This window comes from Bubalus kerabau, chromosome 22 (assembly GCF_029407905.1).
Source record: "Bubalus kerabau isolate K-KA32 ecotype Philippines breed swamp buffalo chromosome 22, PCC_UOA_SB_1v2, whole genome shotgun sequence".
In the NCBI taxonomy this organism is placed as follows: Eukaryota; Metazoa; Chordata; class Mammalia; order Artiodactyla; family Bovidae; genus Bubalus; species Bubalus kerabau.
The window spans coordinates 53,159,303-53,184,148 of NC_073645.1; the positions used below are offsets into that span (position 1 = coordinate 53,159,303).

Here is a 24,846-nt window from a genome sequence, read left to right on the forward strand (position 1 = left end):
GAAGCCCAGAAAGGGCGCTGTCTCAGGATGGAGATTTTTTCCCCTTAACTTGCTGCATTTTCCAGATCGCTTTTAACACTGTTGCTTTGAAAGACAGTTGGAATGTTCGAAATGAAAATAAGGGTAAAAGGCGTGAATAGCAGCTGACCCCCGCCCCGGTTTCAGCTCCGGAGCCCTTCTCAGGCTGAGGCTCCGTTCAGTTCAGGAAGAGCTACCGTCCGTGGTCCCCGGGAGGTGCAGGCAGGAGTCCCCAGAGCAGCCCGTGCTCTCAGCGTGGGGAGGAGAAACCAGTGCCTGCGGAGGGGACCTCAGCGACCCCGTCAGTGCACAGAGTGCACTGAGCAGAGTCCAGCGCTCGGCCAGGAGTCCTCTCCTCCCACCTGGCAGCCCTGCGCACACCCGAGGCCGCCACGGCAGGGCCTGGACGCTCAGCTCTGGGGAGGTTCTTCTTGCCCGGGGCTGCGACATGCCGCCTTCTCCCGAGGAGGGATGCAGGGGCTGGGCCAAACACCGTCCGCTCCGAGGGCCCCAGCACCGCAGGTCAGGACTCCTCCGAGCCAGAGGGAGGCCGGGACAGATGGAGCGTGAGCGGGACCCAGGCCTCCTGAATCTTTGGGCTCTGTGTTCTGGAATGTTCTCAGCTCATCTTGAATTCTAGCCAAACCCCAAGAGTGCAGAGGTCAGACCTTGCCTCCCCGGGGGTTTCTGGAGCACACAGAAGGACCGTGACAGCAGAGAAGCCTGCAGAAGGGGTCCGGGAGCTGCCCGGAGCAGCGTGGTCTCCATGGGGGGCCCTTGGGAGGGGAGGGCAGAGCTGTTCCCTGGCTCTTCCCGTCCAGGCACAGCCTAGTGGGAGAAGACACGAGTTAGAGCTGGTCTGTGAACGTGATTCTCCCTGGGGGTGGGTGTCGGAGCCCGCTGGCCATCCATTGACGCACACCAGCCCGGAACGCTCGTGCTATCCCGTCTCTGTGTGACACGAGTCACCTGGAGCCACACGGCTTGTGCCGGTTGTCCCCCCACCCCCTTGCTTGAGCTGGGAAGCCTCCAGCATGGCCCGTCCAGCAGCACAGATTCAGGACAGACTGGGTTGCATTTGACTCTCTGTCACCCAGCGGTCGCTGCTCTCTTGGACTAACCGGGAGAAGCCCTAGATCTCGGGGAGGCCTGTATCTCTCGTGCTATCTCTGGGGATGGTGAAGTCACAAAAGGCTGGTGGGTTTTAAGCTCACTGGTTTAGAGTCACATTAGAGGAGGTATCCATTTAAAGATTTCGCTTTTATTGGGCTTCCCTGGTTGAGCACCGAAGAATGGATGCTTTTGAACTGTGGTGTTGGAGAAGACTCTTGAGAGTCCCTTGGACCTCAAGGAGATCCAACCAGTCCATCCTAAAGGAAATCAGTCCTGAATATTCATTGGAAGGACTGATGTTGAAGTTGAAACTCCAATACTTTGGCTACCTGATGTGAAGAACTGACTCATTGGAAAAGACCCTGATGCTGGGAGGGATTGGGGGCAGGAGGAGAAGGGGACGACAGAGGATGAGATGGTTGGATGGCATCACTGACTCGATGGACATGAGTTTGAGTGAACTCTGGGAGTTGCTGATGGACAGGGAGGCCTGGCGTGCTGCAGTCCATGGGGTTGCAGAGTCGGACATGACTGACTGAACTGAACTGATATTACTTATATGTAAGCTTCCAAAGTTATATAAAATGCCTAGAAATTTTTCAATGTCCTCACAATGACTGTATGTCATAATTCCAATTATCATCTCAAATTGTTATATGCAACAGAAAAAAACAAATTTCCATAACTGCATAATTTTTACAATAAACTCATCAGATCTTTGACCACGGTTATTTTTCAGTCTTTAGCCATTTACAGATGGTTACTGTTTTACTGATCTTTCCTGAAAGCTTTTATAATCAACTGCAGACAAAAATCTTTCATCTTTAAAAAGTTCATGGAAAGGACTTTGATAAAGACCCTAGAATACAGGTATCTGGTAACTAAGACCGCACCATTGGACTTGGTGAGCCTGTCTAAACTCGTGGGAAAACTGATGGGCCCTTTTTTATTTTTTAGATTTATTTTTGGCTGCGTCGGGTCTTCAGCCGCGGCCGGCGGGATCTTCGCCGCGGCGTCCAGGCTTCCTGTCACAGGGGCCTCTCCTGCTGTGGACGCCGGGCTCCGGGCAAGCAGGCTTCAGCAGCTGCCGCGCGAGGCTCTCGAGCCACGGGGTGTGGGCTCAGCTGCCCGGCACCCTGTGGGGCCTCAGTCCCCGCCCAGGGAGGGAACCGGCGTCCCTGCACTGGAAGGTGGCCACCAGGGAAGTCCCCTGATGGGCTCTGAAAACTGCTGATCTGAGATTAAGGAAAGCAAGAATTAATTACACGGACTACGCGAGCTCGTGAGGATGATTATCATCTTTATGGCTTTTTGTTTGAAGCACTGCTGGTCCTTTCATTGTGCTTTCCAGGCTTATTATTTTTTTCTTTCTCTTAAGCTATTAGCTTTCAGCAATCTGGAAAATTACACCTTTGTAAACAGAACCGAGACATTTATCTTCTCTCCCAATCTGTTCCCTCTAAAATTGAGACTCTTATTAAATATCCTGTTTTCATGAAAATACAGTTATTTATATGAGGTCAGTAGAATATGTTCTCCTATTTAATTTAAAACATTGGTTATGTTACCAGACTTTGGCTCGAATGTCGTATTTTAAAATGATGTAGTGGTTCTCTGGGTTTTTTCACCATGAGAATTTTTGCTGCAAGCAGAGACAATTGACCATAATATAATTTTTCCATAAAAGATAAAATAATAACAAGAGGGACATTTAAAGGGACTTAATGAAACATGAAAATTAACAGCAAAAATTTTTAAGAATTTTAATGTGAAAATAAAAATACCAAAAAATAGGGACTTCCCTGGTGGTCCAGTGGTTGGGACTCCTTGCTTCCAGGGCAGGGGGAACAGGTTTGATCTCTAGTTGGGGAACTAAGATCCTATATGCCTGTGGCATGGCCAAAAAAACTGAACTCATTTAACGTGTGTAGATTCATGATTACAGTGTATTTGGGTGTCTTAGAATTCAAATGATCAGACAAAGGATGCTGCTGTTTCTTATCAATATAAGGAGCGTACATAACTTGTGGCTCCCATCTGGGTTGCGTGGAAATGATTCATCACAAGCTCAGCCCTTGTATTACTTGGCTGGATTCTGTGCCAAGTACCAAAATTCTGTCTATGTCACGTTCTCCACCATCGAACAGCAAAAGTGCTTCAAAAAATATATGCTCATCAAGAATCAGATAACCACTTCCTTGAGGGGACTAGGAGGAGCCTGTCTTATTTTTCTGCCAACTTCTAGCATTGCACAATACGTTGCGGAAAGAGCACATGAGACTGTATCAAGCCAGAGAGTCGGTCATCAGTGTCTCCAAGACTGTGCTGAACGACTCACCACCTTTTTGATATTAGCTGCAGTTTGGAAACTTTGGGCTTTGACGGGTGGGAGGGATGGCTGTGCCCACAAAGGATTTGCTGACTGACATGTTATCATTTTCCAGTGTAGTTTGCAATCTGGCGTTTACGGCATTGAAACCCAACTGTCAAACCAAACCGTCAACCAATTATCTTATCCTTGATGGCCAAGTAGATGTGCAGGGAAACTGCTCAGGACAAAGATGTTTATAGCGACAATTCCAGACAACTCAAATCGGGCTTGACCAGAAACTAAGGCTGACCTTATGGAGCAATGCTTGTAAAACCCTGTGAAGTTCCAGCCTGGTGCCTGCCTTACGGGCTGCAACGTTACAGAGGACTACAGTCACTTCTTGGCAGGTCCCGGGAATCGCAGGATACCTTGGGGACATTGAGAAGCGAGGAACTCACCCAAATATGTGAGTATTAAAGGCACAGTCTGCTGATGAGATGCTCAGTTAGCTTCTAGCCTCAAGAGGCTGTTCAAAGTCTGATCAGGAATTCCTCACAGAAGTTCCAGCAAAGCAGGAACCTTAAAAGGACCTACGTGTTCAACCTGCTCTTGTTGTACTGACCGCAGTAATCAGGTCGTGTTTAATGAGACCAGACTGGTTTTGCAAACAAATTAATCTTGGATTATCTTCAATAAGAAAGGGCGTGTCTGCAGGGAGAGAACCACACACCTCGTGGGGTGTCAAATGGGCACGTCCCTGTCAGTAATTCACGTTTCCAGTTCGTCTCCCACCCTTCTGATGTGGAATCACAAGAAGCGAAAGCTTCCCCACTAGCTGAAGCGGAACAGCTCCATATGAACCTCAGAGAACCCTCTCAGGTCGTGTGTGGATGCTTGTGTGGGGGCAGCACCCTCAGAGCTCACCCGACGCCGTCACCAGAGACGTTCCAACCACAGCCCAGAAAACACACTGCACCCACCGGGGCCTGCCCCCAGCCCCCCAGCCAGCATGGCCCGGAGGGCTCCCTCCTGGACGCCGCCCCAGCCACCGCCCTCTGGTCTGACCCGGTGCACAGCGGCTGACCCTGCAGTCCTCACTCTTCACTTGTTGCCACCTCTCATTAAGCACTGATGACTCAGACCGTGCAGAAGCCTCACTTTGGTGGGGGCCCACCCCCCATCTGGGGCCCAGCCTCCCAGCACCACCTCCTAAAATGAGACGTGACTGTTTAACTACCCTGACCTACTCTCAGGACTGAGAAGTCAGCTCGTGGAGACGGTTCACAGTGGCGACTCTTCCTGGGTATGTGTGTGTGTGAACGGAGCTGGGATGCACCCTGAAATATGCTCTCTGGTCACGATCACCTCCAGCCAACCACGCTCACAGGACAGCAGGGTCAGGAAGGCACCTGCCCTCCCCTTCCCTCCTGAATCTGGGGAATCACCCCAGGCGGACAGGCTCATCCTCAGGACGGGAAATCGAGGCTGGGAGGACTCGGTGCAGTGGACCTTGTTAGAACATCTCTCCTCCCCTTCAGCCTCCCACGGACTCCAGCTACCTTAGCACGTGGCCACCTTGTCTAAGCCGGCACAAAACGTTCAGGGTTTGCTTGGTCTGTGGGTCCTCATTTCTTACGAGGGCTCCCGTGTCCCCAGACTCACATTAAACAAACGTGTGTGCACGCCTCTGTTCCTTCGACTTGAGTTCAGTCGCTCAGTCGTGTCCAACTCTTTGCGACCCCATGGACTGCAGCACGTCAGGCCTCCCTGTCCATCACCAACTCTCGGAGCTTGCTCAAACTCAAGTCCATTGAGTCAGTAATGCCATCCAACCATCTCATCCTCTGTCGTCCCCTTCTCCCGCCTTCAATCTTTCCCACCTAGCATCAGGGTCTTTTCCAATGAGTCAGTTCTTCGCATCAGGTGGCCAAAGTATTGGAGTTACAGCTTCAGCATCAGTCCTTCCAATGTATATTCAGGACTGATCTCCTTTAGGATGGACTGGTTTGACCTCCTTGCAGTGCAAGGGACTCCCAAGAGTCGCCTCCAACACCACAGTTCAAAAGCATCAGTTCTTCCGCGCTCAGCTTTCTTTATAGTCCAACTCTCACATCCATACATGACTACTGGAAAACCCACAGCTTTGACTAGATGGACCTTTGTTGGCAAAGTAATGTCCTTTGACTTAAGTCACTTTAATTCCCATGTGCAGCTGAAAACCCCGCAAGAGGAGGGGTGAGAGCCTGCCCCGCTCCGGCCTCCAGCCCTGCGCCCCCTCCCCTGCGGCCTCGGCCTCCAGCCCGCGGGAGGGCACACCTCTGCTGTCCGAGGCCACCCGGGCGTGTGCTTTGTCACAACCACCGCGGGACATGTCTCCCCAGCTGGCCAGGCCGTGAGAACACCCTGCTTCCTTCAGTGCTCCTGACCAGGCCTGCGGGCAAGGACAGTGCCCACCTCTCACTGCCCTCCCCCGGTCACTGCCCCCTCCCTTCTTCCAAGTGGGCAGAGTCCAGCCAGCACCCTGACCTCCTGCACATCGGCCAGCCAGGGCCAGGGGGCAGGCAGCACGGCCCCCGCCAGCCGAAGACCGGCCCTTGGAGGCCCGCGGCCGTCGGGCACAGGCGTGGCTGTCTGAGCCCCGTGCTGAGGGTTTCCTGCAGAGTCAGGCGCAGCCCAACGCACTCCAGCGGGGCTGCTGACAAGGGCTTTAGGTGGGCGGCAACCTGGCCGGAAGAGGCTGAATGGGCCTGGCCCCTGCGGCTCTGCGGAGCCCCCCACGGGGGAGTGGCCCCAGTGGTGGCAGGTCAGAGCCTGGGGTCCGGTGCCTCCCTGAGCAGAGGCAGCCCGGCCCCATGTCACACGGAGCGGCACCGATGGAAGGGCCAGAAGCCTCTGCCTTCGTGAGCAGCCCCCAAGGCTGCGAGTGTGGGTCCTGTGAACCCACTTCCTCAGATGGGACTGTTCTCGCTTCTGAGCTTCTTCCTCCCATAATCGACTTAAGGCAGACAAAGAGGAAATGGAATTAGATATAAGGTGTGAAAAGGAATAAAGTCTGGGGATCCTGGGACCCCTGGGCAGCCCCGGGCTTTCCCTGCGAAACCCCAATGACTGATGACCCAGAAGAGTCGGTGACTGATGGCAGGGTCATTGCCATTTTAATTGAATGCTGTTCACGTTTTGCAGATTTTTTTTTTGTTCCTGGAGCTGACAAGTTGGTCACAGCATTCATAAGGAAAGACAGTCAAGCAAAAATAGCCAAGAAAAAAACTTTAAAAGCAGAAGGAGGCAGGGACGTGAGCCCTGTCAGGTATCAGCATGTTATATAAACCTTCTGTGATAACGTGTGGTCCGACCGTGGAACAGAAGGGTGGGCCACGGGATGGAGTGCAAACCCAGAAATAGACCCACCTGCGTAAGGACGTTCACTATGTTATACAGGCGGCCTCTCAAATTTATGGGGAGACTAGACTTTTGATTAAAATATGGTGGTGGAATAACAAGAGGTAAAATATGGCCCATTCACAGCACTATAAGTCAGAATCAATTCCATGTATAACAGGCTTAACGTGAATAAGGAAACAGACGTGACGGAGGAAAAAACAAACGCTCAACCCGGCTTTTCATGAAGAAATGCAGCATAAAGCTCCGCGATGCTCCCCCTTCGCCTGTCGGGCTGGCAGAGGCCCAGCCTTGGCAGCCGCCCTGGGCGGGGCCCTGGGGAGCACGGGCCCAGGGAGGCCTAGCGCGTCTGGCAGCATCCCACGCGCATCCAGCCGCCACCCGCACCGCCCGCCTCTAGGAGCCCAGCTGAAGACAGGCCGGCTCCCCCATGTGCGGCGTGGTACCCACGGCCCTGCCAGCGGCCTCAAAGCTGGGGTGCAGCCTAACGCTCACCGAGAACACGTGTGGCTGCAGGTCAACGGGCCCTGCATCCCGACGGGCCCCTGCGAATGTGCCGCCCCACGTGGCAAAAAGCCCCCTGCTGCTGGGGTGACGTGAAGGATGCTGAGAGCAGGGATTGTCCTGGGTGATCCAGGGGGCCCCAGTGTCCTCATCGGGGAGCAGAGGCCTCTGGAAGCTGGAGGAGGCAGACGCAGGCTCTCCCCGGAGCTGCAGAAGGCCCAGCCCTGCCCCACGGCGACCACAGCCCAGGGCCGACCCAGCTTGGACGTCCGGCACCGCGACTGCCGGGGGACGCGTTTGTGCCGCTGCAGCCTCGGAAGCTTGTCTGCTCGCCCGCCTCAGGGCCGATTGTGCAGGGATGCGGGTGGTCTCGCGGATGAGCAGGACAGCCAGAAACACCATCAAGTCAAAAGCAGGGTGTGGAGAGTGTGAGCACCAGGCTGCCCGGCATCTGAGAAGCAGGTCCCGTGGACACGGGAGAGAGGAGCCAGTGGGGATAGAAACCCAGCTTCCTCAGAGGAGGACTTGGGGGAGGAAGGCAGAAACAGGGCAGAAGGAGCAGGGGCGAGGCCAGACTCGCCTGAACAGACCTGAGCCTGGCACCACGCGAGGCTCGCACAGAAGCTACATGCGGCAGAGGAGGCTCTCTGAACACCGAGAGTAAAGCAAGACGTGAAGCTGGCTGCACCCCAGGCCTCCAGCCCCCTGGGCTCCCAGGCGGATCTTGGCCTGGGGTTCCTGGGAGACGCGCCGTCGGCTCAGCTCGGGAAACGCTCTCCAGACCTGGCGTCCGCATGCGAGCTCGGCGGTGAAGGGCCTGTCCCAACCCAGGCACCCTCGTCTCACAACCAACACACACGACTGCACAAAAAGCGGAACAAAACGGAGCAGTGAAGAAAACGATCCAAACTGGGCATGAAAGAACCTGAAATCCTGAACAGGCCAGTGTGGGAGCCACTCGGTCATGTCTGACTCTTTGTGACCCCATGGGCTGTAGCCCACCAGGCCCCTCTGTCCATGGAATTTCCCAGGCAAGAATACTGGAGTGGGTTGCCATTTCCTCTTCCAGGGGATCTTCCCGACCAGGGATTGAACCCGGGTCTCCCGCACTGCAAGCAGATTCTTTACCACTGAGCCACCAATAAACGAGCCCTAGATAGAAATCAAAGCTCTACCATTAAAATATCACAGGGCACCGTGTGACCCAGCAATCCCATCACTGGGTGTGTGCCCAGGAGAACTGACAGCAGGGACCCAAACAGAGGTTCGCAGTCCCGCATTCACGGAAGCCTGATTCACACCCAGGAAAAGGCGGAAAGAATCTCAGCGCCCATCAGGGGACAAGCAGAGAAGGGAGTGAGGTCCATCCAGGACCTGGACCATCGACATCCTGGACAGGACGCCATCCAGCCTCTGAGGGAAGGAGGTTCTGACACGAGCTGCAGCCCGGGTGAACTCTGAGGACCTCAGGCTACATGCACTCCACCGGGGACCCTGTGTGATCCCACCTCACAAGCTGCGTGGACAAGCCTGACTCTAGAGACAGAGAGTAGAGTAGACGTTACCAGCGCTGGGTCGCTCCCAAAGGAAATCAACCCTGAACGTTGACTGGAAGGACTGATGCTGAAGCTGAAGCTCCAGTACTTTGGCCACCTGATACGAAGAGCTGAGTCACTGGAAAAGATCCTGGTGCTGGGAAAGACTGAAGGCGGGAAGAGAAGGGGACCATAGAGGATGAGATGGCTGGATGGCATCACCGACTTGATGGACATGAGTTTGGGTAAACTCCAGGAGATGGTGACGGACAGGGAGGCTTGGCATGCTGCAGTCCATGGGTTTGCAAAGAGTTGGACAGGACTGAGCGACTGGACAAGGGCTAGGGAAGGGTGCTGTGAGTTAGTGTTAACGGGGAACAGAGTTTCAGTTTGGGAAAATGAGAAAGCTCTGGCGATGAAGCGGTAATGGCTGTACAATGACGTGTGTAGACCCAAAGCCACTGAACTGTGTGCTTAAAAGCGATAAAGATGGCAAACCTTAGCTTATGTGCATTTTACTAATTTTTTTTTTTAAATTAATACCAAGCCAACTTATATCCCAACTAATCCAGTCAAGACCCTGCTCAAAGGCCAGAGGCACGGGTCCATGACTGTGGGGACCGCTCCATGACATCTCTCGGGCTGCAGCCATGGGTCAGCCCTGCCCTGTGTGGGTAGCGAGCTGGGGCGGGCAGAGCGGTGGGAGCAGGTGGCCGAGGAGCCAGGGCTGGGACCCATGAGGGCGGGCCCTAATGGGAAAACCAGGTCTGGGTGCGTGCGGTGAGCACCCAGGCCCAGGATGGGGGCTGCAGGGCCCTGAGGATGCTGTTGACGCCCACCACTGCCTTTCCTTCTGAGACGCTGCCCACGGCTCCCGAGACCACCCGAGCGGCAGCAGCTGAGGTGTGGTGGGAAGGTGGAGCCTGGGCTGAAGGTCCATGGCATGGCACATAGGCACCGACCTCTAAGAGCCAGTGTCCAGATCTGGCACCTGGACATCTCAGGAGAAGGAGTGAAGAGCCTGCTCAGGAAGCTGGAAGCTGATGGCAAGGGCCAGAGCCGAGCACGGGCTGCAGGCAAAGCCGTCTCCAGCAGCACCCCCGCCCCGGCGGCTGCAGACGGCCAGGCTCGCATTCCATTCCAGAACCCGGCACGTCTGAGCCTCAGCCACAGCCGCCCTCTCCCCCAGAGCATCTCCGCAACGAGGGAGGCACTGAACCCAGAGCGGCTCCTGCGGTGCTAACTCGGCGAGATGTCCCAGCCGCGCTTCGGAGCGCTGAGCATTCACCATCCTCCCAGGCGTTGCCATAGCAACCGTGAGCACAGGCTTCTCCCTCAGAGGGCAGCAGGGGCGAGGCTGGGCGGGGTGGCCTCCCCAGGGGGCCTTGAAAACAGGGAGAGAGGCGTGGCCGGGACGTGGCCGGGAGGCTGCCCGCCTGCAACCCGTCTCCCGCCCCCCTGGCCACACCTGCAAGGTCCGCCTGAGGATCGGGTCAGGGGAGTCCTCAGGTGGCTGGGACCATCTCAGTCCTCTCCCCGTAAACTGGCATGGCCCGGGTGCCGGCCACTCTGTCCCCTGAGGCAAGCGCTTCCCTTTCAGCCCCAGATAATTTCCCATCAGCCCTGCAGGAGCGAGAGGGCAGGGCGCCCATCTCACACGGGCGGGGCCCAGGTGGCCAGAGAAGGGTCCCCGGGTCTCCCGCCGGAGAAGCGCCCCCATCCCTGCCCCGTTTCATATCTAGTGTCCTGCCTCGGACCCCACAGCCTCCCGATGGGCCCGGGCTGCAGGAGGGCAGAGGGTGGCCAGGCCCACCCACCCAAACACCAACGGTGCAGGCACCCCAGAGGCCCCATGGCAGCCCAGCCCAGCCCTCGTGCAAATGCAAAGGAAAAGGGTGCCATGAGGTGCAGGGCACGCAGGGCAGTGGGTAAGAGGAGGCCTGGGCAGTGGGGGCAGGAACCACCTACAGTCAGGACCAGGCCTGGGGGGCACAGGGGCCGGGGTGCAGGAGAGAGCTGGGGTGCTCCTGGTCAAACAGCACGTCCTGCCCACTGTGCGGAGCGCCGTGTCCAGGCCCGGGCCCCCTGGGACTTGCAGAGGGACGCCCCAGCCCGGCCCCCAGGAGGTGGTCTCCTCCCACAGGGCTGTGCCCACCAGAAGCCTCGACATCTGCTTCCTGATACAGCCCGGCTGGCCGGCTGCCCACTTCTGGGGGCTCTGCAGACCCACCCCTGCCCCCCGGACTGCATCAGCAGGAATGTAACACTTCAGTGCAGAGAATATCTGGTCCCAAACGCCCCTGGCTAAGCCAGGATGGGGCCTTGCTGTTCCCAGGATGGGTCATCCACAGGTGACAAAGCAAGGGCCCACCTGCCCACACCTGGGGAGGGTGCATGAGCCACGACCGGGGCCACCCCCGCCCCCCGCCCGGCACGCCCTGCCCTCAGCAGCTGCGGGGAGGCAGAGGGCAGCGGGGACAGAGGGCAGGACGGTGGGCGGGGACACAGAAGCCACCATCTCCAATAAACCGGAAGGAAGGCTGGAAAAGAGAACCATCCGCAGCGACAAAGAAGATGATACATAACAGCTCGACATGAAACAACCATGCGAGCAACATATAACCAACACGACAGAAACGTGAGGGGCCCCAGCTGCGCACAACGCCAGCTTTCCTCCTGTTTACTCTCAAAGTGCAAGTCCTGCCCAAATTTCAGTGAGGTTATTTCTGAGCTTGACAAAATGTATTTGAAAGTTCAATGTGAAATATGAGTACGTGAGAGCAGCTGACGCTGTGGAGGGGCACAAGCCGGGCTGTAAAGGCGCTGAAGGCCCCGGGTTAGAATAAACGGAGTCCCCGAGTCAGGGTGGAGCCCCCGAGTCAGGGTGGAGCCCCGAGGACTCAGACGGACGGATGACAGAGCAGCAGAGCTGGCCGATTAAAAATGCTCCATTCCGGATGAAGTGCTTTTCCAAAACTGAACGCTTTCTTTGTTCTGAGTATCAAAGTAGTATCACTGGTTGTAAACAAAGGCCAGAGTGAGGCACAGCCCCAGGTGGGCCCCGGGGAGAGGACAGCCTTCTGAGAAGCAGGGAGGGGGCCGGGCGGAGAGGACGGCCTCCTGAGGACGCAGGGAGGGGGCCGGGTGGGCAGGAGAGGAAGGCCAGAGTGAGGCACAGCCCCAGGTGGGCCTGGCAGAGAGGACGGCCTCCTGAGAAGCAGGGAGGGGGCCGGACGGAGAGGACGGCCTCCGGAGAGCAGGGAGGCTGCCTGGAGGCCCAAGGAGGAGGCCGGGCGGGCAGGAAAGGAAGGCAGGGCGAGGGGGCGGCAGTGATGGGAGCAGGAAGGCAGCGGCTCCTGGGCAGGTTGCATCTGGGAAGGCGGGCAGGTATTTGATTCTTGCCTCCACCGCCCACCACCCACCACCAGGAAGAAGGTGGGGAAGTGACAGACGTTTGATCTAAAACTAAACACACAGCTTCCGTGTCCTCAGGTAATCAGAACCCCAGGGAGAGAGTCCAGGCTTTTGGGAGGAGCAGCAAAAAGAGCCAAGGACGCCCCCACCTGTACAGCAGCCCGTGGCCCCAGCCCGAGGGTCAGCGTGGTCTTGGAAGGTGCTCGGGGGGTGCCCCTCAACCGAGCCTTCCCTGATCCACGCACTCGGGGGCTCTGAGCGCCCATCAGCAGGTCCTGTGGTAACCCTGCCAAGTGTGGCCTGGAGCTGGAGACCAGTTTTCTGGATGCAGAACAGACCTTGCCTGCGGTGCTGGGGAGGGCCCGCTGCACAGACACAGACACACACACACACACACACACACACACACGTACACACATGCAGGTACACACACACAGAGATACACAGACACACACAGGTACACACACACAGAGACACACACACGTACACACAAGCAGGTACACACACAGAGAGACACACAGACACACACACACATGTACACACACGCATACACACACAGAGAGACACACATACATACATGTACACACAGAGACAGACACGTACACATGTACACACATGCGCACACAAGCACACATGTACACACAGAGAGAGACACAGACACACATGTACACACAGACACACATGCAGACACACACAGGCACACGTCACACACAGGCACACACAGAGACACACACAGAGATACACTTAGACACGTACACACATGTACACACAGGGACACACCCATACACACAGGCACACATACACACAGAGACACACATGTACACACACAGAGGCACACACACAGACACACACACAGACACACACAGGCACACACACATAAACACAGATACATAGACACACACAGACACAAATAGAGACATACACAGACACGTACACACATGTACACAGGCACACACATGTACACACACAGGTACACACACAGGCACACACAGAGAGACACACACATACAGAGACACACACAGACACACATGCACACACACAGAGACATACATGCACACACACAGGCACACATATCACACACAGGTACACACACAGACACACACTCAGACACGTACACACATGTACACACAGGCACACACTCATACACACACAGGCAGAGACGCACACATACACACAGAGATACACATGTACACACACAGAGGAACACACACAGACACACACAGGCACACACACATAAACACAGACACATAGACACACACAGACACATAGACACACACAGACACAAATAGAGACACACACAGAAACGTACACACATGTACACACACAGGCACACACAGAGAGACACAGACAGACATACAGAGACACACACAGACACACATGCACACACAAACACACACAGAGGCGCACACACACACAGACACACAACACGGGCAGGGGCACATTTGAAAGCTGGGCCATCGCCTACACCCACAGAAAAATAGACCGATTTTTTCCAAGTCTTAATTATTCCACCTTAAATGATCTGCCTTGGAGGAAACAGCAGCCAGGTCGTTCAATTGGACAGAACTGGGGAGGCCCAGGCTTGTGGGGGTAGCTTACGCCTGTCACACTTGAAAAGAACCCTACTTCCTGGCAGCTGCTGAGTACGGGCCCTGCTCTGGGCAGCTGGAGCCTGGATGCAGCCTGAAGGCTGGACTGGGCCCTTCCAGGTTCCCCGACGGCCCCAGAAGGAGGCAGGGCCTGGCCTTGGACAGGCAGACCCTTCCTCCCAGGCCCCTCCCCATGGGAGCCCCATAAGTCCTGGGTCAGGGGCCCGGGGCTACATGTGTGGAAAACAGGGCAGCCGGGAACAGAGAGGCCTGGAGTCCGGCCACATGTCAGGCTCGCCTGGGCCGAGATAGGGAGACAGGTGTCCAGGCGGGGGATGCACAGACCAGCGGGGACTCCAGGAGACCAGAGCACGGAGGCCACAGCCCTCAAGTTGGGCCCCAGGGCAGCTGGAGGGGTCAAGGAGGGGAAGCGGTCCATCCTCCAGGGAAGCAGAGCTGCCATGGGGCCCCGGGGGTCAGCGGGCATCCTGGAAAGCCCAGGGCTCTCCTTCAGGCTCCGCTGGGCACCGTCCATATGCCGAGATGGGCAGAGCAGCGAAGCTTCCTGAAAGCTGTGCCCACGCCAGTTTAGGGCCCCGGGGTGGGGTGGGGGGTTCTCGATCCGGTGACAGGTAGGGGCTGGGGGCTTCTCAGAGCCAAGGACTGAATCCCAGTGGACCCCCCAGCTGGAAGTGGGAGGAGGGGCATGTTTGGAAGAAAGAAATCTGAGGGTGGCCTTGCTTTAGCCTGAGGGTGGGGTCCTTACAAGGATGTATCCAGGGTACTGAGGAGAGTTCACCTTGGTGGGGGGCAGGGGGCTCCCCAGCACAGGATGAGGGGGCCCTTCCTCCCTCACCCATAGGACCCCCCAGTCCTGAGGCTGGAGCTACCCTGGGGTTTGTGAACTCAGCAGAGACGAAGCCACAGCCAATGCCACAGAAACAGGCCTCTGGGAGTTTGGTGTTTAATGAGCCAGACCTGGAAGCTGGGGCAGAGGTGGAGAAGACCCCACACGCCAGCCCCAGTGGGGGGGTGGGCAGAGGCGGCAGTCTGGAGTCTGCAGCTTGGTCCATGGGGCTGGTGTTCCCACCCCTGAGCCAGGGGTGGTCTGAGGTTCCCCACGGCAGCCGCAGGCCAGGCCAGGCTGGCACAGGAGGAGGGGCGGGGAGCAGGAGGGGAGGTAAGGCTGGGGTGTCCACACTCAGGCCAGCCCAACGGACATCTCTGCTTTTGGGGGGACCAATCTTTGTAGACAAAAAATTAATATGCTGATAATTTACCATTCGTAACAACCATTTCTTTACAATGGTGGTTTCCCAAACACCTGCTCGAGGTGGCAGCTGGCTAAGCCCAGCCACACTCGGACTCCCTGGGGCCCCCAGAGGCAGAGGTTTGACCCCCAGGGCCCCCCACAACTGCCCAGAGGTCACCTTGAGCTGAGCCGGGGAGAGCGGGCCCGGGAGGGCAGAGACCATGAGCAGGCCCAGCCTCCCTGGGGGCCTGCCAGCCCCACCCGTCCGCACTGAGGACACTTGCTTGTCTGCTCACCCCCTCAGCTCTCTGGACCGAGGTGTCCCTTGCAGTCTGAGATTTCATGTACGGACACCAAGGTGGCCCACGCAGGCCCACAGCCCAGCTGCACTGCGGTGCTCACCTGAGCCCCCGGGGCCCACTGCTGGCACGGCCAGGGGAGCCCCAGCACCCAGCGCCGCATGGGGGCCTGGAGCTGAACGGGAAGTGGCCAGTGGGCAGCTCCGCTCCCACCCAGCCTCTCTGCTCTGAGGAAGGCCAGCTTCCTCGTGTAGCCGGGTGGCCAAGATGACCCGGAAGACCAGGCAACAGAGCCCCATCCACCCCCATGCCAGCGCGGGCTGGGCTCTCACCACTCACGGCTTCCGTTCTGCCTCGGAAAACAAGGCCCTCTATCCTGGGAGACGATATCTCCGAGAACTTGGAGCTTGGGGGAGGACGAGGTTTGTTCACAGGGTGCGGAGGTTCAGTTGGACCGGATGCAGAGAGCCCAGGGGTGACGGGCTGACGGCCACACGACAGAAGGGAGGCGCTTAATGCCACTGAGCTGGCACTTAAACACGGCTCGGCGGCACCTTTCATGTGACGGGTAACTTACCGTCGTAAAAGACTGGAAACAAAACCAGACACAACGTCCAGTCTTGCCCTCAGGACCGGATACAGCGAGTTTGGATAATCCGTCTCCAGGCACTCTCCCCTAAAGCTGGAGCCGCCATGAGGTGAACGGCCACCTCGCCGGGGACAGACAGGTCATTCGACACGCCAGCCCCTGTGCCTGCATCCATCGGGGGTGTGGGGGCGCATCCGGGCGGCTGCCCTTCACACCCGCTGGGCTGAAGGTGGCTCCCAGTGGTCTCTAAGGCCAGTCTTCACTGGGTGTCTGGGCATGCCTGAGCCCTCGCACACCCTTTGAAACAAGGGCACGCGCAGACAGCTGCACACGCGGCCCTGCCTGTGTATGGAAGCAGACTCCAAGGCCTCGCCCCTCTCCTGGCGGGGTCGCCGCCCCGGCCACGGGAAGAAGCGGAGGGGCCAGACACGCCCTGGCACCCGGTTCCACGGCCCAGGGACCCCTGGAGGCCTGACTGGGGGCCCAATTAGGAAGCAGGAAGCTCCCCTACAATTACACAGTGACTTGCATCTGAGATAAAAGCCTGGCAGGACCCCACGCTTCCTCTAGTTACCCAACGCCAGCCCCGTCTCTGGGCCCTCCTGTCACCCCACGCCAGCCCTGTCTCTGGGCTCTCCTGTCTCTCCACTCCACCAGCCCTGTCTCTGAGCCTTCCTGTCACCCCACGCCAGCCCCGTCTCTGGGCCCTCCTGTCTCTCCACTCCACCAGCCCTGTCTCTGGGCCTTCCTGTCACCCCACACCAGCCCTGTCTCTGGGCCCTCCTGTCTCTCCACTGCACACAGACCCATCTCTGGGACCCGGCTTTTCAAAGCCAAGACCTGGCTGGAGGAGCCAGAATCCTGGGGTCGGCGGAGACTGTGGGCAGAAGGGCGGCCCGCTGTGCTCGTGAGGCGGGAGGACCATCGCCGGGCAGGGGTGCAGAGGGCCCAGCCTGGGGGTGGGGGGTGAGGACGGCTCAGCGCCAGGCCACCAGCCTCACCGGCCTCACCTCCCCGGTCAGTCTTTGCCCTGAGGGTCCCCAATCTCCTTCCCAGGCCCACTTTGGGAACACCTGGTTGACCCCGAAGCCATCCCTCCCAAACCTGGTCTTGGCTGACGTCTTGCCTTCCCCCTAGTGGGGGAGGCAGCTTCCTCTAGGCTCCACCTGCCCACCCACCTCCCACACCCCCATTCTCCATTGGGAGAGGCCAGGTGGCAGAGACTATCCCAGGTGCCATCAAAGTCTGACACACTCACCAACCAAGAACCTCATCTTTTGGATCAACCGTCTCTGCACAACCGACAGAAGGCCGGGGTCCACCAGTTGGGTCCTGGCCCCAGAGACGGTAGCAGTCCTCGCCCCCTAACGCACGGAGCACTCCAGGGCCTCTGTGCCAAGGGGCTCATTTCTCTGGCTTACAATCCCCCCGGCCCGTAACCCGAGGCAGCACTGGGTGTGACGCGGGGCCGGGGGCTGGGCAAGGGCGTTGCGGTGCCGGCACGAGCCTCCTGGGCTGAGACACGGAGCCCCAGCCTCGGAGCCGAAAAGCAACTGTCCTTTCAAAAGTGACTCATTTACAACAGGCCCATCAGGCAGAGTCCCGGGAGCTAATTCTAACCTTTGCAGAGGCTTGTTCAGCCTCTTGGAGTTATAATTACCCCCGATCTCCGGGCAGGATAAGGCTGCAATCAGGAGCTTGGATTCGGCCACGAGAAAGTGGAGAACGGGCTTGAGGGGCCAGTGTGGGGCAGGGCCGCGTGGCCGCCACCTGGGTCCTGCCCCTGCCTGCCTGGAGGGACGGCCAGCACAGGCCTGGCCTCTGGGCTCCAGACACAGGGGGCCGGCCCCCACGGAGCAGCTTCTCAAGCACGTCCCTCCCGGGCTCAAGCCACTCTGCTGCTGCTGTAGAACGGGGCTCGTGTGAAGGGCAAGTGGCCTCAGGGTCTCGGCCCCAGAAGAGCCCAGGGATGTGCCATCTGCACCCCCAGCTCCCGGCCGAGCTACAGGAACCCAGAGACCTGGGCCAGGAGAGCCTAGTGGTGGCGGGCTCAGGGGCAGCCCACCCGAGGCCCCTAGCATCACTGGCCTGCCCTGTGGGAAGCATACCCACACGCTCCACCAGACCCAGGCAGCTGGCCTCACCCACACGCGTCCAGCCCGGCCCTGCCCTCAGCCTTACCTTGCCGAAGCTGCCCTTCCCGATGGCACGCAGGATCTGGAAGTGGTCCAGGCTCACTGCAGAGAGAGCAGAGGGGCACCAGGTGAGGGGGCAGCAAGACTGGTGCCCGCCAGGCCCCCACGCTGCAGGGAGCCCCCACACTGCAAGGAGACCCCCAACACTGCAGAGAGACCCCAACACTGCAGGGAGACCCCCAACACTGCAGGGAAACCCCAACACTGCAGGGAGACTACAACATTGCAGGGAGACCCCGACACTGCAGGGAGACCCCCAACACTGCAGGGAGACGCCAACACTGCAGGGAGACCTCAACACTGCAGGGAGCCCCCAACACTGCAGGGAGACCCCAACACTGAAGGGAGACCTCAACACTGCAGGGAGCCCCCAACACTGCAGGGAGCCCCCAACACTGCAGGGAGACCACAACACTGCAGAAAGACCTGACACTGCAGAGAGCCCCTGACACTCCAGGGGGCCCCCTACAATGCAGAGAGTCCCCAACACTGCAGGGAGCCCCCCAATACTTCAGGGAGCCCCGATAGACACTATGGGGAGCCCCCACAATGTAGGCAGCCCCTAGTGCTGCAGGGAGCCCCCCAACACTACAGGGAGCCCCCAACACTGCAGGGAGCCCCTGACACTCTGGGGATTCCCCCCACAATTCAGGGAGCCCCCCAACACTGCAGGGCGCCCCTGCAGGCACCCAGCAGTCCACCTCACCCTAAGAGGGGTCAGGTCAGCCATGGTGCTGCAGGGGGGGCCTGAGCCAAGGCAAAGAGGGGGCCCCGGGGCCAGGCAGCACCTGCTCCTGGGCGCACTGTAGGGGGAGGCCAGGCCACGCTGCCCACAGACGGGACATGATCAGAGCACACGGCGTCCAGAGCAGCCCCCAGCGAGAGGCACCGCAAACCCACAAAGACCCTCGGTCACCCCTCCCGCAGCCTCGGGGGCTGTGCCCCGCAGGTGTCTCCGGACCAGCTCAAGGGGGGCTTGTAAGGGCCCCGGGATGGTAACAGAGCCGCCCATGTCTAAGAGAGACCCCTCAAGACCTCACTTCCTGGACTTTCTCCATGGAGTCTGACACAGAGCCCCCGAGCCCCGGGGAGAGTCCAGTGTTTGTACGTGTCACGGACTCCTGAGACGCGCTCCCCCACGCACAGGCCCGTCCGTGAGAAGCCTTTCCAAGCCTGCAGGCCAGTGCCTGCAGGCCGGCGCCGGACAGACCCGGGAACGCTGCACAGCTCTCACGCCCCGCGAGGCAGGTGCGGGCGACCTGGTCCTTGCAGGGACAGTGTCCCTCAGCCATCTCAGGACTGCCCTCTGCCCCGGGTGCCCGCGGGACCTCAGGATCTAAGGAGGTCCCAGTGGGCAGCGGGGGAGAGGGGTGGGGCACCGAGCAGCTGGGGAATGGGTCTGCAGGGCTCAGGGCCCAGCCCCCCACCCGCCTGCCCAGTCCGCTCCTGGATCTGGCCAGTTGCTGCCTGAAGACCCCCGGCTCCTTCCTCACCCGCCCATGTGCCCACGGTCAGCACAGCTTGGCTGCTTCTGCGCAGAGCAGAGGACGGGGCCGCGTCCGTGTCCACCGTGGGAACCACCGCCGAGCCTGTGGAAGGCGTCCACTGTGCACGGGCCAGGCCGCCCAGACAGGGGCCCAGGGCAGACAGTGGTGCCTCCCTCCCTGGGCGCTGCGTGCCCTGCTGCCCACGGCCCCAGCAGAGCCCCGAGCATGGGCGCCTCCGAGCCATGAGCTGGCAAGGTGCTCAGCAAACAAATCGTTGCTTTTAGAGAAAACCACGAATCCTGGACTTTCGTGTTTCCAGCAGAAGAAAATGGGAATGAAGCTGCATTAAAGAAGAGGCCAGAAACACAGGGCAGCCCTGTGCCTGCCCGTAAGGGGGCTCCTCGCGGGGCTGAGTGGGCGGGTCGGCAGAGACGTCAGAGGCCCCGAGCACCGAGCCAGGCCGTGGGGCAGGCCGAGCGCTCCGGGAGCTGGCCTGGCGCCCCCGGCCTGTGGTCTGCACCGGGCAGTCCGTAGTGCCAGCCTGTGGTTTTGACACAACTCTCCCTGCTTCCTGAGACACCAGTAAGATGGCTGCAGATCCCAGACCGCAGACCGCGTGGTGGACGATGAGGGGAGCTGCCCATTAGAAGTGGGGGAAGGGAGCCCGGATGCGTCTGCCAGGCGTCTCAGGAGCGCTGGGTCTGAGTTCCGGGGCAGGCCCAGCGCCTGGCAGGTGCACACGGCGTCAGACCAGAAGCCACGAGCAGGGATCGTCCCTGAGGGTGGTCCAAGGTGGGGCTGGCCTGGACCCCTCCAGGTGAGCCTCGAGCCCACCCACTGACCAGGGTCACTCTGAGCTCCAGTGACTGGGGCCCCGGGGGCCCATGGGCCACGGCTCCGCCCTGACGCCCATACCCAGTCTACCCCTGCCCACCCGCAGGGCCACCACACAGGCTGGCTCCCACCCGTCTCCAGACCCTGCCTCACAGCCCCCCGAGAACCTGAGCCCCAGAGGCCGCTTTGGGCCCCTCCCGCACCCAGGCTGGCTTTGGCAACACAGCAGCCTCTGGACCCACTCTGGGCAGGACGGCACACCCTGTGAGCCCCCCACCCTCGCCCGGTGCCAGGGTGAGGCTTTCAGCCTACCTCTGGCTCTCCTTTGGGCCTTCGATGACAGCGGAACAAAGGAGACCCCTGCCAGGGACCTGTCACAACAGAGGGGGTGGGTCTGCGACAGCGAGGCTGCAATCCGGAGGATGCAGTGAGAGCCGCACCGCTCACACCAGGTCACGGAGGGCACCCTGAAAACGCAGGTCAAGTCCCCCTGCGCTGAACCAACCAGAGGAGGGGGCTGGGGCTGACGGACCCCCGAGGTGAACAGAGGAACATGTGTGTGCACAGAGGCGGGGGTCCCAGGGCAGAGAGGAGGTGGGGCACGCCGTGTCCACTTTCCTCCCAAGTTTCCGGCCACTGCTGGGCAGGGCCCTGCGGCCCAGGGAGGCGCTGGGGGCGCCGGTGCCAAGGAGCAGAGGAACAAGGCTCCAGGGGGAGGGGAGTCGCCGGGACGCTCAGCACACTTGTCCCTGCATCCGACACCTCCCAGCTCACAGCGCCGTTAAGAGGCCCCGGCAGTCCTGTCTGATCTTGACCCATCTCTGTTGGGAACCTGAGTCCTGCACGTGTCTGCTCGGGCCCGCAAGGACACCAGGGGGCCCTGCGGCCACACGGGCACAGACTCCTCTTGAGGTGGATAAATATTTTAAAACAAGGGTTTTGAGAACACTTATTCTTCGAGGAGGGCTTTCATGTGCTGAGCTGGCCATTGGAAGCACAGCGGTTGCTATGAAAATAGGTCATTTTGACCCAGCCAACTAAGCATGAGTGGAAGGAGGTTTTAATTCTATTTCACAAGGGTCATGGTGCCCACACCAGCTCCCAGCAGCACCCACGGCCTCGCAGGAACCCACAGCATCCTCTCCGCGGGCCCTGCTTGGGCCATAATCACCGGCCTGAGCCCCGGGGCCATGGGCCACTTTCCTTATTACCATCTCAGCACTAAAGCCCAGGGGCCCAGACAGAGCTCTGTTCCCCACGGGGTCCTCAGCCATGTTCCCAGATGGGGTGTTTCTCGTCTGATCTACGGGCTTCCCCAGGAGACCACCACCCCCAGGAAAATGCAAGGAGCTCCTTTCTGGAAGCGGGGTTGACGCTCCGACAGCCCTGTGTCCAGGGAGACTTACTGTCCCTGTACCACCCGGACACAGGTGGCGTGGTGGCCCTGTCACCCTCAGCCTGCACCGTCGATCCCGCTGGTGGCCAGCAGGGGAAGGCCACGGGCAGAGGAGAGTAGGGAGGAGAGGGGAAGCGGCCCCCCGAGTACCCAGCGAAGCAGCAGAGAAAGTCGAAAGCTGCCTCTTGGGCAGGAACCACCAGACCCGAAGCAAGAAGGCCAGTAATGTCTGAACACTTTTCCCCCACAATAAAGCCATCAGCACTTCGTGCACACCTGGCCCAGCTTTCTTTTCCACACGAGAACAGGACGCCCTGGCACCGACCGCTGTCAGGGTTCAGCACCCGGGTCAGCGCCCACCCCCATGGGGCCGAGGCCCCTCCCGACAAGCCATGGATGGAGCATGCAGGGTCCCCTCAGATTCCAGGTGCAGACGGCACTGCTCCCACAGGCTGGGGCTTTTCTTAAAACAGACAAAGCTGCCTCCAGTGAGGAAAGCAAGGCAGAGTAAAAATAGACGGCTGAGTCGTGAGTCACCACCATGGCTACCAGCAAGGATGCGGGAGCCCGGGGGTGGACGCTCCCCAAAGGCCTGGAGGGGCAGCCCGGCTCACGACCCCCGCCCCCACGTCCGGCCTCCCGTGGTCCAAGACAGCGTGGCAGCTGCATCCGGGGGGCAGGCCCGGCCCTGGGCTGGAGCCGGAATCCAGGCCAGCCCACCTCCCCTGGGTACCTAGGCCCTCAGAGTATTCTTGGCCTTGAGAGAACCCACCCGAAAGCGGGGATCACGTGGAAAGGGTGGTCACAAACCCCATGTCACGCGTTGTGGACATTCATGCCCAAGGTGACTGAACTGACCCAGAAAACTTGTCAGAGAAAATCACCCAACGCTTCCGAGGCCCGCAGACCTGTGTGGCCACAGAGTGGTTCCCGTCTGGCCACACACCCAGGCCCAGGCCTACCCCACCGCCCGGGGCGCCCACCCTGCCTCCTGGGGCACCCGACCAGCCTCCCGGGTCACCCACCCCGCCTACTGGGACGCCCGGCCAGCCTCCCGGGACACACACCCTGCCTCCTGGGGCGCCCACCTTGCCTACCGGGGCGCCCACCCTGCCTCCCGGGGCACCTGGCCAGGCTCCCAGGGCGCCCACCCCGCCTCCTGGGGCGCCCAGCCAGCCCTCCTGTGATGGACATGGGCACACGCAGGGGCCTGGTCAGCAGACGGGCGCCTCATGGACATGCCGAGGCCCTGACCTGCTCATCACCGCTCGTCCACCCCACTGAAGGTCTGCGGGGACCGAGACACAGGGGCCAGGAGCAGGCCGTCCGCAGGGCCCCACGGTCAACATCGTGTTTACTTCTCAGAGCAACAGGGTGCGGGGCGGGCATCCCTGAGCGTCTCTGAGGGACCCAGGACGAGAAGGATTCGGTTCTCCACTGCCCGCCCCACCTCGCGGGAGGCCCTGTGACCAGGGGCTTCCTTGGGCCCCAAGGATGTCCGGAGACCCCTGGACTCTCATCCAGGGTGAAAGGCGGAAAACGGAATCGTGTGCTCTGTGGCCGGCACGCCAGGTTCCCGAGAAGCGGGGAGGGCACCCTCAGGCCGCTCCTGGGCACCGGGCAACCGCCAAGCAGCGCGTGCACCGCCCACCACAGGGGAGGACCCGTCAGGCAGCCCCACCCCCTCCACCTCCTGCCCCGGGCGGCACGGGCAGGCCCCTGGACAGGAGACAGGCCTCCTCTGGTAGCCCGAGCACCCTTCCCGCAGCCCCCGGGCCCTGGCTCTGCCCCTTGTCGGGGTGGGGGCCGTCTTCCCGGCAACCCCCACACCAAGGCCAGCGCGTCCGTCCATCTGAGACACTCCTGCACCCAAGGGGCCCTGCCCACCTGCACCCTCAGGCCCTTGTCCTGGAAGCCCCTGCAGGCCCCTCGGAGCACTCATTGCCCGCTCTGGGCCTCAATGTCCACCCGTGCCCCCCAGCCCATCTGGTGGGGGTGGGGCACCCAGAGCCCTGTGCCTTCCCCCACTGCGCCTCTCCCGCCAGCCTGGCGCCCAGCCGGAAGGCAGGGGCATGCCCTCAGCCCGTCCCTCTGAGAGACAGACACGCCAGGATGTGGCAGCTGCCAGGAGGCAGAGTGCAGGCCTCTGGGGGCCCGGGTTCTGGAATAGTCTGCGCCTGGGGTGCGGGGGCAGGGGCCCGCATGGCTGGCTGGGGACCAGCAGGTGGCCGAGGCCACACTGCCCACCCAGGGCCTCGGGGACCCTTGCAGAGGCCCCCCTCTTTATTCTGGCTCCCATCCCACTCGAGTTTGACGCGTGTTCCGGCGCCTGACAGCAGCGTCTCCAGAGCCCCGGCACTGTCATGAATTAGTGATTAAGCCAACCGTCGGATCGATACAGTGTCTCCACCGCTGGGCCCAGCTCCTCGGCGCCGCAGGGAGGTCACCTGAGGTGGACAGGCTCTCCACTTGTCCAGACTGGGCAGCCGTGCCACCCCCAGGCCACCCAGGGGGTCCTGCAGCCCAAGGCCCATCTCTGGCTGCCTCCATCAGCTGGGTTCACCCGGTGCCAGTACAACCAGCAGGACAGGCCTCCGGGCCCCCTCACCAGCCATGAAAGCTGCCCAGGGCCCGCAGACCAGACGTGCAGACAGACGGGAGGGCACCAAGGCCCCGGGTGCTGGGAGGGGCGCCCTGGCTTAGCTGGTGGGTGGGGGCAGGGGAGGGGAGGAGGAGCCCAAACAGAATCCCGAGCCCCAAGGCAGGTCTGCCCAGCAAAGAACGCCAACCCCTGTCCTGACACGACCCCGCCCCGCCTTCTGGGCACCCCGCCCTCCTCAGCACGGTGGGAGATCCCAGCACACGTGAATGGATTCTGGGGAGTGTGCCTCCTGTATGCTGAGGGCCAATT

At 60.1% G+C, this 24,846-nt stretch overlaps 1 protein-coding gene across 1 annotated transcript in view; it reads right to left on the bottom strand.

The window, feature by feature from the left end:
• The window catches only part of STK32C (serine/threonine kinase 32C), a 71,830-nt gene that overhangs the window by 14,779 nt on the left and 32,205 nt on the right, over positions 1-24,846 (bottom strand). Inside the window, exon 2 of the mRNA XM_055560024.1 lies at positions 18,205-18,260. Coding sequence (XP_055415999.1) covers positions 18,205-18,260 — 56 coding nt within the window. The remainder of the gene's footprint in view (positions 1-18,204; positions 18,261-24,846) is intronic.